Here is a 17,500-nt window from a genome sequence, read left to right as displayed (position 1 = left end):
ATGTAAATATTCGAGAATTAGAAATAGCCTCTATGGTACGTCTGAAAATATTTCACGAGAATTTTTACGGAGTGCATTTAAAATGTAAGGGAAATCGCTGGGTACTATTATAGTCTAAATATCATTGCAATAATATGGAAAAAGGTAAAGTTTTTTTTCTTGAGTGGATTTATTGAGACGTGAGAATATTTCAAATCAACATTGAGAGGAGCAATATAGATATGGTTATAGCAGATCTATATGGATACATGAACATTTGCAAAGAACCTGGATGTGGGAATACAATTAGTAATAGTGGATGTGGGAATACATATGTACATAGTGAGAATCGATAATAGATTTAATATATGAAAACAATAAAATTAAGAAACCAAATAAGATTGAAAATTTGTTTCAAAAATGGGTGCATTAAAAAAAGAATAATAAAGTAACAATATATTATAATTACCCGATATAAACTCAGTCGGCTGGAACCTTTATCTATTCGTTTATTTTTTTTCGTTCCAAATGTAATGTCTTCCCATTTAACCCGCCAAGTCATTGCCTCTAATTCAGCTTTAAGGTTACTGCGCCTAGGGAAGAGAAAATTAATTCAGAATATCTTCAATGTTAATAGAGTGAAGTCAGTTGATAAATGAGAACTGACCAATAAGATAATTCATCACAGTCTGTCTATGAACACATTGTCATACTGTCATTGATGACCTCCTATTTTCTTGGCCTTATTTTTGCTAGTTTCTCATCTACATATTCTTCAATCCATTATTTTCAGAACCAACATAAACAATTAAATGATTTCTTTCACCAACAAAGAGGGTTTCATGAAAAATTTGGAATTTCGGTGCATTAAAACAAGTAAAACCTCCTTACGAAACGCTATAATTTCGTTATGAATTCATTATAATTTCCTTTCTTTGAATAGTAAGGAAATACATGAGAAAATGTTATACATACAGAAATGTCTTGTAGATTTACTTTTATAGTAAAGAATGAGCTTCATATGATATGTTTGCGATATTCCTGAGATATTTATACATCGACTCAAAGCAAGCTCGGTCGGATACTGATAAAAATTAGTTTGGTAATTTTAGTTCCAGACAATATTTCATATTTCAGTTAATAGTATCTATGTTGTAGCATACTTATCTCTAAAACTTCAAATGTTTAATCTAAATTGTTCAAGCAATAAGATCTCTTTAACGTTTATCACTTTTAATTATGTTTGAACGAAAATATCCATGTGATAAAGCAAATTAGAAATATAGAAAAGCAAGGAGTTTCACAGATAAGTTAATATAACACCACCACAAGGATATATTTCATTTTAAAGTTGTGGAAAATGAAAAGGAAAAGGAAACATAATAATCTGTATTAGACTTTGAAAGGAATCGATAATCTCCTATTATTTCACTCAACACTGGCGAGATTCCTATTAAGATTCCAAGATTTTCTCCACCAATATTCAATTATTATTCACGTTCTCTTGAAGACAGGTATTTCTATGCCTTGAATAATCATTTCTACTGAATGTAATTCTGAATACAAGTTTTCCAACAACTATAGTACGAGGCCCTGCGGTAGATTGAACATTTGAGTGAGGAATTGCCATTTTACTAAACCTAATAATAAGTGTAAACGTCGATGATCAGATACCAGATTAAAGAATTTTATAATAAACTCTAGTGTTAGTGCTATTTGTAACCGCAGGAATTTTCTTATTTTTTAATGTAGCCTGCGATTTGAAACCCGATTGATAATTATCGAATATTTATACCGAATACTTCTAGTTCAGTTTCCAATCTTAATCAATTTTAAGTTCCAACAGACTCTTTACAAATTATATATGCATTGTATATGTGTACATACATAACATACATACACACACACACACACACACACACACCAATACTTGCAACTCGGACACGGACACACACACGCACACATTCATTTCTAACATGCTCCTGAACACTAGAGCGGAAAATGCATTCGAAACGTAGCTAATTCCCCTGTAGGCTGCGTGTAATAACGCATTGAGCCGCACTCCAAGTGGGTTAAGCGAACTACTAGACGCGATGTGTAGGCATGATTTCGCTTCCTCGGTAGCTGATACAACTTCGATGATTTGGAGCTAAGCAGGAACATTTATTCTTACATATAGAAGGGAATCATGTATTTGCTTCTACGTATTGAGGCTTGCTAAGTGGGAATTTATTCAATATGCCCACACAAAGCAACGACGATCAGAAGATAAAAACGTATACACTTAAAGCTCGACTCCATATGCATTATTACACACAAAATCCGGAGAAAGGAAACCTTTTTCTCAGAGAAATAATATCTTGCCGATTCCAATGCATAGTCATAAGAACAGAAATAATTATCTACTATAGCCACAAGCCCTGAAATTTCGGGGAGGGGGAAAGTCGATTACATCGACCCATGGGCTTGACTGATGCTTATTTTCTCGACTCCGAAAAGATAAAAGGCAAAGGCGAAGCAGTGGAATTTGATCTCAGTACATAAAGACGGGCGAAATGCTGCTAAGCATTTTGTTTGCCGTGCTAAAGATTCTGCCAGCTTGCCACCTTAATAATAATGATGATAATAATAATAATAATAATAATAATAATAATAATAATAATGACAACAACAACAACAACAACAACGACAACAACAACAACAACATTAATAATAATAATAATAATAATAATAATAATAATAATAATAATAATAAATGCTCTGATGCAGTACCAGGCGGTGGCTCTCATGGCTTCTGATCTTAACTGATTGGAAGTGTTATCATGTACATTGTTTTGTCTTAGTATAAATGATGGGTTACAGCAAATATTCTGCTCACTACCACAGATTTACTTGTCAGTTGTTTGACCCTAACCAGTTGAGAATGTCCCTCAGTGACTGGTGATATGTGCATCTCTGATCACGAGCAGAAGTAGTGGAGGAGCATCATAGCCATGTATTGAGTGGAATTCTTTGGAGTTTGAATAATTCACCCCCGGAAACATGAGTGTTTCATTCATCATCCTCAAACAACCATCATTCAGGGAACATTTGAGAGGGGCTACTCGACTAGATGAAGATTCTAACTAGGCTCCTACCTGCAAAGATTCTAACTGGGCCCCACCTGATATGAGATCACCATGTCGCGCACATATGGTTGCGATGCATGTGCCTGATGTACCCTTATAAGATGGGTTATCATGATGGGTATACTGAGCTTCGTATATTTTACCCCAGTGTCACTTTGATGGCGTGCACTGCTCTTTCACTCAATAATAATAATAATAATAATAATAATAATAATAATAATAATAATAATAATATTCAGCTTCGATAAGCTACCTTCATCAGAGGGAATCTGGTAGAAACATTCAACGTTGAACTTGACTAATATTTAGGAGTTTATGAAGACGATGGAATAAAACACTCAACGGTGAAGGAAAAGATCAGAAAAGAATGTTATTGCGAGGTAAGGACAAATCTCAAGACAACTCGCAAGGAACAAGATCGAAGCAATAAATAATTTTGCCATGCCGGTCGTAACTTACAGTTTCAATATTATTAACTGGTCAAATATTGAAAATTTTAAGCTTGGTAGAAAATTCCGAAAGTTGTTGACAATGAATAGCAGGCACCACATCAAGGCATATGTGGAATGACTTTACTTTCCAAGTAAAAAGAGTGGTCGTGAACCCTTACAACTTGAATTGTCACTGACATTTGCTACAATCGGCCCAACGTGTCTTAAAACACGAAAACAAAACAATCTTATATTCGGTAACAAAAGAGGCACGGAAATATCTAAGTGAATTCCAAACACAGGAAGTTCAAGAATTAGATGAACTAGGAACAAGCACAGAAAAAGCTAAACGTATGATACCTCTTCCTAAAAATGATGCCTTAAATATTCTTACGAGAAAACGACTCAATGGCAAATGCCTGAACATAGCTAACAGTGCTGATATTGAGAAAGCTCTTACCCATCAATGGTTTGCATGCTTTGGCTTAAAATGAGAGACAGAAGTATTTTTGTAGCAGCCTCGGACCAATGCATACCTACAAGAATTTACCAGGCCAACATCTTAAAGAGCGGCAGTAGCCCAATATGTTGTGTATGTAAGCAACAAACTGAAATCATCGAATATATTGTCTCTATGTACAGCTTTCTTGCGCCCTCAGAGTATCTCGACAGGTGTAATAGAATCGCACAGTATATTCACTGGGTAATTTGCAAGGATCAGGATCTACCCTGTGATAAAAACCGACAGGAACACACACCACCTGCAATGCTTAAAGATGATCATATCTTACTCATATGGTACTTTTCTGTTTCAACTGACAGAAAGATAGATGTAAATAGGCCAGATATTATATTGAAGAATTTCAGACAAAAATCATGCTTCCACATCGATACGAGTGTCCCAATCGACATATGTCTCTGTCAAGACCTACCAAAAACTGAGAATGTATAAAGATCTTGAAATAGAAATTGGCAAAATGTGGAAACTCAAAACTAGAACAATACTTGTTTTCAAAGGTGTCACAGGAATGATATTAAAAGGGACTGATTTTTTACCTATTTCAGGTTCCAGGAAATCCGAAGACAAAAGAAATTCAACGAATAGTGCTCACGGGAACTGTTCATAGGAAAAATACTGTCTCTGTAGCTTCAAAAACATTTTAATCTTTAAACAAAAGTAATTTTAAATGAACATAATAGCAAATACCTTTTACTGTCATCTTAAGATCACACTATCATTTTATCACAAAGCTATATTTAAAATATACTTTTAATTTTCTTACGTTTTGACAGACATTATCTAGAACAATACTTTGTACAAATCCCAAAACATTGCAGTTATCAACCATCCTAGTCATAATACCCATTTGAACCTTTAACTTGTCTCCAAGGATCTCTGAATGAGACTTGGATTCAACTTATATAAATACAATGCAAAAATCCAAACACATAGTAATAATAATGATAATAAATGATGATGATAAAGCAGCAGTACCACCAGCATCACCCACAGAAGCAGCAGCAGTTGCTCCTGTGGCAGAAGCAGCGGCAGCAGCAGTAGTAGTAAGAAGAAGAAGAAGAAGAAGAAGAATGTATGGTGATAAAGAAAAGTACTAGTGACAAAAACGCCAAGAAAAAGTATAAGAATCGATGAGGATATCAGTAAAAATAAAAGTAAGGAAACATGAGTTTACAATTACGAATCATATTATTGAATTATTTGATGTGATTGAAATGGAGTTGACCGTGGCAGCAATATGTAGAGAAGCGAGATCAATTTACCGTAACAGTCAGTCACATTTAATGTGAAAATTTCGTTGTTCTGATATTATAGATCGATAAACAACCTAATCCGTATACCTTGCTGAAATCACTGAAATTTGGCTAGGTCACGGTGAAATTTATGTCATTCTGTGTTGAATTATGATTTTATTTTTGGAGTACCATTGGATTGTCCCATAAAATGATTGCGGATTACTCTTTTGTTATAATAAAAACAAAATACTAAAAAAATTGATAGAATTCGAATTTTCTTACCTGTGTGAGATAACGGCCAAAATAGCAACCACAACAAGAAGTGTCCCGAGTACAGAGATTATAATAGCGTAGAGTGGGAATGGTCCTGCAGAAATAGAAACAATATATATATATATATATAGTCAATTTAAATAAACGGATAATAAAAGAACAATAACAGACTACAAGAGGACGTGCACAAGGAATGTATTAGCCTGACGCTCAGTAAAAAGAGAAGGTGTTTGACGTTTCGAGCATAGCTCTTCGTCGGAAAAGAGAAAGGGAATAGTATAATGTAGGAAAAGAACATACCTTATAATCTAGCGAAAAGAATCTGTACCATAGTTTCGGACACTAATACTCGTGAACGAAGACATCTTGAACACAGATCAATGCTAATCAAGAAACATTACCTCAATATCATTAATAAATGACGGGATTAAACGAGCAAAGGAAATAAACAGGGAAGTCAACCGAAATACTATACCAGACTCAAAAGTACTCCCTTACATCTTCACACACAACCCTAGAAACAATGAGGCCTTCAAAATTATCATCCAAAATCTACGCATCCTCACAGGAGATAAAACAATGAACAAAAATTTAGACTCACACAACATTATCAAGAGCAACATGCGACCGAAATCATTGAAAAATATATTAACCAACGCAAGACTATATCCGTTAACAACGGAACCAAAAGTGAAAAAATGTGGTCGACATAATTGTGGCACATGCTCCCATCTTTTGAATGGTACAGAGTTTCATTTTAAACAAGGTGAAATATTTAAGACAAAAAATCAAATTTCACTTGTGCCTCTGAAAACCTAGTCTATGCCATTATCTGCTTAGGATGCGGTAATCATTATATTGGCCAAACAGGGATGTCACTCCGTCGAAGAACAACTCTGCACAAAGAACAAATCCGCTATCCACAATACAGACAGTTACAGGTCAGTGAACACATAGAAAGTATGCTAGAAATTTTAATCCTAACTTCCAAATTTTCCCTTTATATCAATGTTCACAAAACACCTCAGTTCAGCGAAGAATGAATAAAGAAGCAAGTTTCATCAATAAATATCATCCACAAATTAACATGAACACATAACATAATATATAACACTACTGACCTTACCATTAATACCACTAATTCCCATACATTCCATACACCATTCTTATTACAGTAGTACATCTACCCGAATTGTACCATTCCCAGAACTACTTACCTCCCTTGCATATAATCTTTTTACTTAGGGACTAGTAGACCTGACACCGTTTGGTAATCGGTGCCCATTCAAAGCCAGTGAACAGCAATTGACGAAGCCGGTATAACTTTGAATCCCTGAGTTCATCTAATTGTATATATTTATCGTTACTTTTCATTAAAAAGCCATAATTTGTTTAATATACAATGTGCATGTTGGCTTTTTTCTTCTTATTTTCCCCTTATATCTATCACGTGTCGGTTATTTTTTTCTTTGATATCTATTTCTATTATATATATATATATATATATATATATATATATATATATATATATATATATATCCCAAAAGATGAAGAACAATCACAAAAATGCAACATGTAAAGTATTAGCAGACGCTCGGGGAAGGAAAGAAAGGTGGTTTAACGTTTCGCACAAGGCTCGTCTTCAGAAACAGAGGAAAGTCCAAGAGAAAAGAAAGACAGAGGAAAAAATCGCCAACGATTCATTTCATTACATTTATAAAGAATATATATATATATATATATATATATATATGTATGTATATAAAGTCTGTCATACCGGCCATGACGAAGGGAAATAGCCCTGAAACTCGAGTCGCCTTTATATATATATATTTATATTTATATATTTATATATTTGATCCTTTATATTGAACACTCAATATTTCATCTACATTCAATACTTTCTTTCATGGTGCCATCCATTTTTATTTTATTTTATTTTATATTGTATATTGTATATCATATTATATATTGTATATTCCATATTCTATACCCCACATTAGTTCTGCAGGAATATAAATAAAACATAAAAAACAGACAGTGTTGGAACTCTTTTAAGCAAAATAATATATATATATATATATATGTATATATATATATATATGTATATATATATATATATATATATATATATATATATATTTATATATATATATATATATATATGTATGTATATATATATATATATATATATATATATATATATATATATATATATATATATATATATATATATATATATATATATATATATATATATATATATATATATATATATATATATAAAGAAGCATTGGTTATCAGAGATGATTTTTAAAATGAGAATATCTGAAATAAACTAGACTGCTTTCACAAACGAGAATGCTAAAAATGAATCTGACCGCTCTCAAAAATTAAGGAAAAATTCCGGGGAAATAATCCAGAATCCTTGTCCGGTATATGATCGATTCCAATGGTAGTCATAGAATGTGAAGGTGGGTTTGCGGGTCGTGTTTGCAATTCTGTGTGTATGACGTCTGTAGTGGGAACAGGGACAGTTTTCTCTATATCATTTATTCACTGATATAGTATCTTTACGACCATGAAGGTCTATAGTGAAAGATCTATCTGTGCGTGAAGGTAAACGGAAAGGACCTGCATACGGTGCTGTTAACAGAGGTTTAACAACAACGTTGCGCACAAAAACGTGAGTTCAAAAAGTAAAGCTTCCTTCAATGCAGAGCTAGAAATGCAATTGTCTAGTAGCTAAGAAAAGAAAAAGAATGTAAGAAATAATTGATTGACAGACAGACATACAGATAGGTAGTTAGATCGATAGATAGATAGATAGATAGATAGATAGATAGATAGATAGAAAGATAGATAGATATAGGTGAAGACCTTTTAGAGTGAAAGCAAAATTCCAGTGGTGAACTAGTACTTATGGGATAAACCAGAAAAGTTCCAAAGGCAAAAATCAAGCATTTGTGAAGTTTGAACTCCAGCTGAAGGAACATACAAACGAATTATGCACTACTGCATTAGTCAACATCCATTGCCAATATAACTTAAATAAATAAAACATTATGCTACTGGACATGAATACAGAAATTTACATATTTATAAACTGATAAATTTGTTGATATTTTAAAATATTCTGCTTTTTATCCAATAATAGAAGGTAAACACTTCTGTCATTCTCTGGATATCATGTAAACTACAAAGCCAATATATAATGAGTTATCATTATTAAAATTTGCTGGTAATATTTTTGTGCTGTCGGCTACTTAAAATGTAATTTATGTAGAATACAAAACTATCAAAGCCATTAGCTCTACGGCATTTGATTGTGACATAATGACATCGACTAACTTTTGACCAGAAATTTAAACAACGAAGATTTAGTTTCTTTCTGAAAACTAAACAAACAAGACATTAACCAAACAACACCATATTTGTGCTCCTGGCATTAAGTCAGTCAATGGGCAAGATGTCTGTAGAAATATAGCGATACAGATAAGAAGAGGAAAATATTCCGGTATATAATTTTTTTATTTTTCAGCTATTTTTAACTCTTGTTCTGGAAACAAGATTTTTCTTGGTTAAATTTTTCGAGCATGTATTATTTATACACACACACACACATATATATATATATATATATATATATATATATATATATATATATATATATATATATATATATATATATATATATATGTCTGTATGTCTGTCTGTCAATCAATTATTTCTTACATTCTTTTTCCATTCTTGCTGTGATGCTGTGATTGTTATAGGTGTGGTCCCATCGTTATTTTACTTCCGTCATTTATACTTTTATTATTATTATTATATTTATTTCTATGAAAAAATATATATATATATATATACATATATATATATATATATATATATATATATATATATATATATATATATATATATATATATATATAGCGGCGTACGTACAACTTGTCTCTTATATGTAAGTATACATTTTTCTAAATCTTATACGACTCTATTTCTGTCTATCAGCCCCTTCACCCTTATTCGTTCATTCCACTGTTCATTCTTTCGTTCCCCCTCGCTCACATTTCCTTGCCTTCTCTTGTTTCCCTCTACTTTCCACTTCACTGTGTCCCTGTCATTTTCCTCGCCCCACCCTAATTATTTTGTCCCTTTGCCTCTACCTCTCTCTCTTCTCTTCTCACTGGCCCGGTGTTCGGCCAAGTGTGATCTTTCTTTCTTGGCCGGCTGTTGTAAGTGTAACATCGTTATTCCTCCCTGTGCCTGTGAAATCTTGTATTCCTGCCATAAGGCCTTATTTCCACAACGCCAGCTTAATTTAATTGGTCCTTAGTCGAAAGACATCCGTTGTTATTTCACGTTTTAATATTTTTATTGTATTTGTGTAACATTGTTCGTTTTTTTCCGTTCTTCTTTTTGTATACATTCGCTGCTTTCTTCCAAGGTATCTAATGCTCTTAGTTTAGTTTTTCCTTGGGACTGGCCAGATTGGAGCAATATCGAGAATAACCAGCCGAAATTGCAAGGATAATCTGGATCTCGACTGAAGAGAGAAAACTCCGAATGACCTGGCCGTGTTTTCTTTGTATCGTCTATCTGGATGTTTTGTTGTCCTTTTCTTGTATCACCTAACTGCCTAGATGTTTTGTGTCCTTGTCTCATTTTGTATTATTTATACATACACAATAAGTTCTCCACCAATAATGGTGCTTTCATATATATATATATATAGACACACACACACACACACACACACACACACACACACACACACACACACACACACACACACACACACACAGAGTAAAAGTTTAGTCCAAAGACTATGAATTACTCATAAGGTACAGTGTATTATTCAAATACATAAAAGGAATCTACTCATGGGATCCCATACGCAAGAAAGAACAGCTAGGTTCTAGAAACTTATGAGTAATTCATAGTCTTTGGACTAAACTTGTATACGCTAGACTACTTGGAAGTAAAACTTTTTTATTTATTTCCATTTCCTTTTGATATGATTAAGTATAATAAGTTTTTGGGATAATTTTCGAATTTAAAAAGTTGGCATTTTTTATTGCCGGTGAAGAGCTGCGTTTGCGCAGTAGATCTGACAAAAAATTAGGATGTATAAACGAGAGGCATGTAACTGATTGCCCCGTGTTTATATATTTTAGTCTTAGGTGTACCTGTTGAAAACGACTTCACCTAGCAATTTATCTTATTTACTAATCTAAAGTCAGAAACCAATTTGGTCCAGGAGAAGAGATAGTAAAAGTTTTTATTTTTCATTTCGTTCCTTCTCAGATTTTATCCCTAATTTTATGGTTCTAGAGCCTAGCTGTTCCTTCTAGCGTAAGGAATCCCATGAGTGGTATCCTCTTACGTATTTAAATATACACAGTACCTATATATATATATATATATATATATATATATATATATATATATATATATATATATATATATATATATAAAGAACGATATTATTCCTAAAAATAATAACGTAAGTGGCCGCGAACGTAAAAGCCGTACAGGCAAAGTTAATGATTATATATAAGATATAAAAATATATTTATATATACTAGGGTACTACATAAGAACCTTCTACGCGATATATATATATATATATATATATATATATATATATAGAGAGAGAGAGAGAGAGAGAGAGAGAGAGAGAGGGGGAGAGAGCGATACATACATACATACAAACATATATTTATGCATATATGTGTGTGTTTGTGTGTGTGCTTGTGCTTATAATTACGTATGTATTTATGCATATTTAAGCCTTTGTGTTTATTTATGAACATGTGTGGGTAAAATAGTTTTTATTAGGACGAATTCAAACCAAATATTGAATTTTTGACTCTAGAATCACCGAAGTAAGTTTTGAAATTTTAAAAAAATATTAATATTATTTTCTCTCTGTTGTAATACGTTCTTATAAAGGTAGTTGATATTAAACCGATGTGAATCCCTATATTCTATGAAATAATGCTAGGTTTTGAGAATAGATTGATATACCTATGGGTTCAGAAGAGAAAAGACTCGTAACATTGAGTGAAATCCTCCGATAAAACAAGTTCTGTTTTATCCCCGCTTTTTTTCTTTAGTAGACTCTGGCATGTCATAAAACGAACGATTTATTCATATTTATGTTTCTCTTTCATTATATGCCTGAACTTTATATCATTTCATCACTCTTACATGGTTAATGTACAAAATTGGCTTCACTGAGATTTTGATTGGGTGTGATGTAATTAAGTATAAAGAGATTTCTGTCAAATGATCAACCAATTCTGTTACGAACAATTGTTGAGAGAGTTATAAAAATGATGTGAATATAAGGATAGCTAAAACTGAACGTACAATTAGATTGGGACTAAACATTTTAAAATAGTATATAACATTAGAAATTAGATAAACTAGCAGAAAAACCGCCGTCCCGGTGGTTTTCTGCTGTCATATATGTTGTGCATATTGATGTTATATATGCATATAGATATGATATATATAGAGTAAGTTGACAATATGCTCATAAATTAAACAAAGACTGTTATAGTTTATTCTGTAATCAGTAAAATAATCCACGATACATTTACAAATGATGATAATCAAAATTGGAAAAGAGATGAGACTGTCAAGAGAAAATGTTCATGAATCTTCACTTCAATGAATTTCAAAATTTCAGGTCATCCAATAGGTTCTGTCCGATTTTACCTTTTTTAAAATTGAATGAAATTTAATAGTATTTTAGAATGTCTGATGGAATTAAAAATTATTTTTGTGCATTTGTGTACATTTAAACTAATTAAATATTATTTTACAGAATAATAGAATTAAAATTTCTTTGATTTAAAACCCTTTCTAAAATGGAAGTATCCAAAGAGCATTTAAAGCACATAATACTTTATGAGTACAAAAATGAAAACTCTGCAGCCGAAGCGACTCGGAACATACACTCAGTTTATGGGAAAGAATGCTTGAATGAAAGAACTTGCAGAAGATGGTCTGCAAAATTCAAAAGTGGAGATTTCAGCCTTGAAGTTGAAGATCGAACAGGACGTCCAGCTGAGTTTGATGATAAGCTCCTTGAGGCATTACTTGAAAAAAATCCTGCATTATCAGTTGAAGAATTGGCAATAAAACTTAGTTCAAACCGTACAACTATTCATCGTCATCTTCAACAACTTGGAAAGGTTCCTAAACATGGAAAGTGGGTGCCTCATGAATTGTCCTAAGGCAACTGCAAGTCCCGAGCTGACATCTGCTCTTCTCTCCATTCCCGCGAACTCATTTCAGCCTTTTAGGATAGACTTGTGACTTGTGACAAAAAATGAATCTTCTATCGAAATGTTAAACGTCGTAAACAGTGGCTTGGTAAAAGGGAAAAAGCTCAAACACAACCGGAAAAAAAGGTTCCTCTCTCTATCTGGTGGGATTGCAAAGGAGTAATTCATTTTGAATTGTGACCACCTAATGCAGCAATCAATGCTCAAATCTACTGTCAGCAATTAGAGCGTTTGAAAAAAGTTTTGAAGAAAAAAAGACCCGCTTTAGTGAATCGAAAAGGAATTATGTTTCATCAGGACAATGTGCGATCCCACACTGCAAAGATCACATCACAGAAAATCGAAGAGCTTGGTTGGGAACAAATTCCTCATCCACCTTATTCTCCCGAACTTGCTCCTTCAGACTACCATTTGTTTGGTAGTTTACAGAATCATTTGGGGGACATAACTTTCACAAGCCAGGAGAAGGTCGAAATTGACATTTCAGAGTTGTTCGCTTTGAAACCCAAAGAGTTTTACATTATCTCAATTAATATTTTTATATTTTCTTTTCTTGATGCTCTTGATAAGGCAACATATATCTGACCATGTGCGAAGAATTGTGTTGGTAGATGATATTATTGATTAAATAATTTCATGGTGGTACCACAGCCTGACCGCAGTCTAACACAATTTGAAAAGTTAATTCTATTAGATAGGGATTATAGTTTTTGCACTACGTAGTACTTTTTAAAATAATTTACTCACTTGTTTTGTTGTTTTTTTTTTGTTTTATTACATTCTTTACGAGCGGGAAGAACAGCTATTTGTTTACATATGGAATTCAAACGGAAGTTGACATTTAAAACAGAAGCGAATCTTGTAATATTAAGCATTATAATTTATGTTTAATATACAAATAATCTTTATAGTCTAATTTTTTTTTAATATTCACTTTTTACTTGTTTCAGTCATTTGACTGCGGCCATGCTGGAGCACCACCTTTAGTCGAGCAAATCGACCCCAGGACTTATTCTTTGTAAGCCTAGTACTTATTCTATCAGTCTCTTTTGCCGAACCGCTAAGTTACGGGGACGTAAGCACACCACCATCGGTTGTCAAGCGATGTTGGAGGGACAAACACAGACACACAAACACACATATATATATACATATACATATATACGACGGGCTTCTTTCAGTTTCCGTCTACCAAATCCACTCACAAGGCTTTGGTCTGCCCGAGGCTATAGTAGAAGGCACTTACCACACAGACACTCCTGCGCCTATCTCCTGCACTTATAATTTCTTCAAAATAGTATGACATATTTAATAACGTGGGGGTAAATGATAAACTGAACACAGTCAGCACTTCTTCAATCATTATAATATAGATATGTAAGAGAAAATCTACTTTGATTCTATTTTGTAAAATACTGTATTATTTCATATAATTGGCACTATACTATACATTGTAGGATTAGAAGCAGGCAATTGAATGGAATTCATTAATTCACTGGTAATACATTCTATCGATTCCAAGGGATTGGAAAGTAAATCCGACCTTTGTGGGACTTGAGCTCAGAATGTAAAACCCTATATCAGAATTGCTACAAGACGTTTTGTTTTGTTGTCCAAAATGATAAAACCATAGCACTTACTCACATATATATTATAGACACCATCTCTGAAAACATTTGAGCGTGTGAAAAACTGATCAAGATCGACTCCATTTCCGAATTGGTACTCATTTTATAGACCCCAGTATGGTAAAAATAACAGCTGATCGCCGTAAAATTTGAAATTAGAAACTTATAGAGCAGTAGCTAAATATTACAAGATATTTTGTCAGACATCCTCTACTGCTTGTGCCAAAACACTGCCCCCAGAAGACTATTTTAAACTATATTCATATTTATACAAGTCTATTTCCGCTAATGTGTTCTCTCGGTATTCTATGCTGATAGAAGGTTAAGTATGCAATATTGACACCCATTGAGTCAATATTGGCAAGAAAAAACTGAAGTAGCAAAGGTTAATTTGTTATGCAGATATAATTATTGAATAAACATTTTATTGCTTACTGTTAAGATCTCAATGAAAATGGAATCAATTAAGTATAACAGAAGAAAGACAGGAGAAATCAATTGTAAAACATGAATAATATATAGAAGGTAGGGGGTGACTTAGGTGTTCAATATGTTTTGCTAAATTGGTCGTCAATTTTAAAAATATAAACCGACATTAAAATTTCTTCGCTGTAAAAGAGTAATAAAGAGATCATAAAAGTAAGAGAGAAATGAAAAATTGTTCCAACGACAAATATTAAAATTTATTAACTAGAAACTTTCTGAAGGACATTTAGTATCAGGAAGAAAGATTCATCTTCCAAGAAATATGACTGGATCATACACTAGTTGTATCATGTTATAATCTTACTAGAAAATAAAACTGAAGTCTGACCAGAAATAAATTTTTAGAGAGACGAAAATAATAAAACACTGGAAATTAGTATATTCTACAAGTGAATGAAAGATGTAAGTGGAACAGACACGAAGATCTTGCAACAGTAAATCAAATCGAAGATTTTATTGTAGCAAATTTTACGTTCCCGCTGTGCATTTACTGCTCAATTTCAATAGACCAAGAAGCAATATATTCTCCGAAAGAATATTATCTGTGCTTTCAACGAGAGGGAAATACAATTAGATCCCCGTCGACACTAAAATAATATCATTATAATATATATTGGATACTACAGAAAAAATATATATATCTTTTTTTAATTAATTCGTAATATTTACAGCTTTATTATGGGAGAAATGAAATTTATATAATGTGATATATATGTACACAAATACAAATAAGTATGTATGTATATATATATATATATATATATATATATATATATATATATATATATATATGTTATATATATATAAAGAAAAAAGAATGTATGTATATATATATAAAGAAAAAAGAATATATATATATACATACACACACACACACACACACACACACACACACACACACACACATATATATATATATATATATATATATATATATATATAAAGAAAAAAGATAAAAAGGTAGAAAATTTGTTTTACAGGATTTAAGAGTATATTAGAGCCATGATAATAAAGATATACAATTTTGTACAAAATAATGTTTTGCTCTTTCAACACATACACACACATATGTATTTGTATACATGTATATATATATTCTTTTATTGTATTACTTGCTCCAGTCATTTGACTGCGGCCTTGTGTATATACACGTATAAGAGAAAAGAAGAAAATGGGAGAATTGACATATAGATATCAGGTTATTCAAAGATATTCAAATCAATATAATATGAAATTCTTATCCGAACAGACGCTTCTATAGCAAATTAATACAATTAGAGAAATTATATCAAACTAGATGAAAAATTTAAAATTTCCTTATTGAAACTGGTTAATTGGGCATTTCATCAGGGGAGAATTTACCGGAAAGAAGTTACATTCCAACATGTTGGTCGACGCTTCACACACTCAGATATATGCATCTTGGCAATGTATGCATTTGAAAAAACCGTTATTAGCATGTATATATATATATATATATATATATATATATATATATAAACAAATATGTTCGAAATAGTTTTGCCTGTGCGTTTGTAATACATAATAGTTGTTATTGGTGGTGGTGTTACATTTAGGGTGAACTAGGTGTTAGAGTGAGAGAGAGATATCAATAGAGAGAGATAGAGAGAGTGAGGGAGAGAGAGAGAGAGGGAGAGAGAGAGAGAGCTGTAACATTTTTTAATCTAATTGTGCATGCGACCAACACGCTGGAATGTAACTCCTTTCTGGTAATTTTTCCCATGATGAAATACTCAATTAACCACTTTCAATATGAACATTTTAAATTAATCTAATTTAATTTAATTTCTCTAATTGAATTAATTGGTTAAAGAAACGGCTGTAGAGATAAGATTATATTGATTTGAATATCTTTGAATAAACTGATGTATATATGTAAATTTCTTCATTTACTTCTTTTTCTTATCCATAAATAGTTCAATTACCCATCTCAATTAATGCAAATCTAACGAATTTAGTTTTTCACTGAACACTGGTAAAAACCGGAGAACTAGGTTGCAACATCCCTTAAAGGATTATAGGTCCTTGGCATAATTATGTGTGTGTGTGTGAAATGTGTATGTATGTAAGGATGTAGGTTTCGTGATGTTTGTGTGTGCATGTGTGTATATGCATATATATATTATGGCATATCAATCGGGGAGAAAATTCTTGGCTCTTAACATTATTTCTGCCTCTCCTTTGGAGTTGGTCACCAACAAGCAATTGTTCTACCCTCTCTCCGAAAGCGGTGATAGTTTCGATAAATCAAGTATGTGCCTTGTATGTTATTTAACATAACCTTTTTCGTCAACATTGTTCAAATACATGTCACTGGCCGCTCAGAATTATTAGCTTTTTCTTATATAAGTACACGCGCGCGCACGTATGTTCGCTTGCGTGTATAAACAACATAATATATACAGACATGTATACAGACATACACAAATATGTATACATATTTGTGAATATACATAAAAAAGACTTTATATATATATATGAGTGTATCATCATCATGA

General features: G+C 32.3%; 1 protein-coding gene across 4 annotated transcripts in view; it reads right to left on the bottom strand.

The window, feature by feature from the left end:
- The window catches only part of LOC106867807 (atrial natriuretic peptide receptor 1), an 865,062-nt gene that overhangs the window by 307,671 nt on the left and 539,891 nt on the right, over nt 1-17,500 (bottom strand). For all 4 annotated transcript variants that reach the window (XM_014912829.3, XM_089356636.1, XM_014912828.3 and 1 more), the window contains 2 exons: nt 5,576-5,660; nt 449-572 (listed from right to left, as the gene is read on the bottom strand). In XM_014912829.3, the coding sequence (XP_014768315.1) occupies nt 449-572; nt 5,576-5,660 (209 nt within the window). The remainder of the gene's footprint in view (nt 1-448; nt 573-5,575; nt 5,661-17,500) is intronic.

Source organism: Octopus bimaculoides, chromosome 8 (genome assembly GCF_046866305.1).
Source record: "Octopus bimaculoides isolate indiv1 chromosome 8, ASM4686630v1, whole genome shotgun sequence".
Classification (NCBI taxonomy): Eukaryota; Metazoa; Mollusca; class Cephalopoda; order Octopoda; family Octopodidae; genus Octopus; species Octopus bimaculoides.
This window is presented reverse-complemented; position numbering and strand designations above follow the sequence as displayed.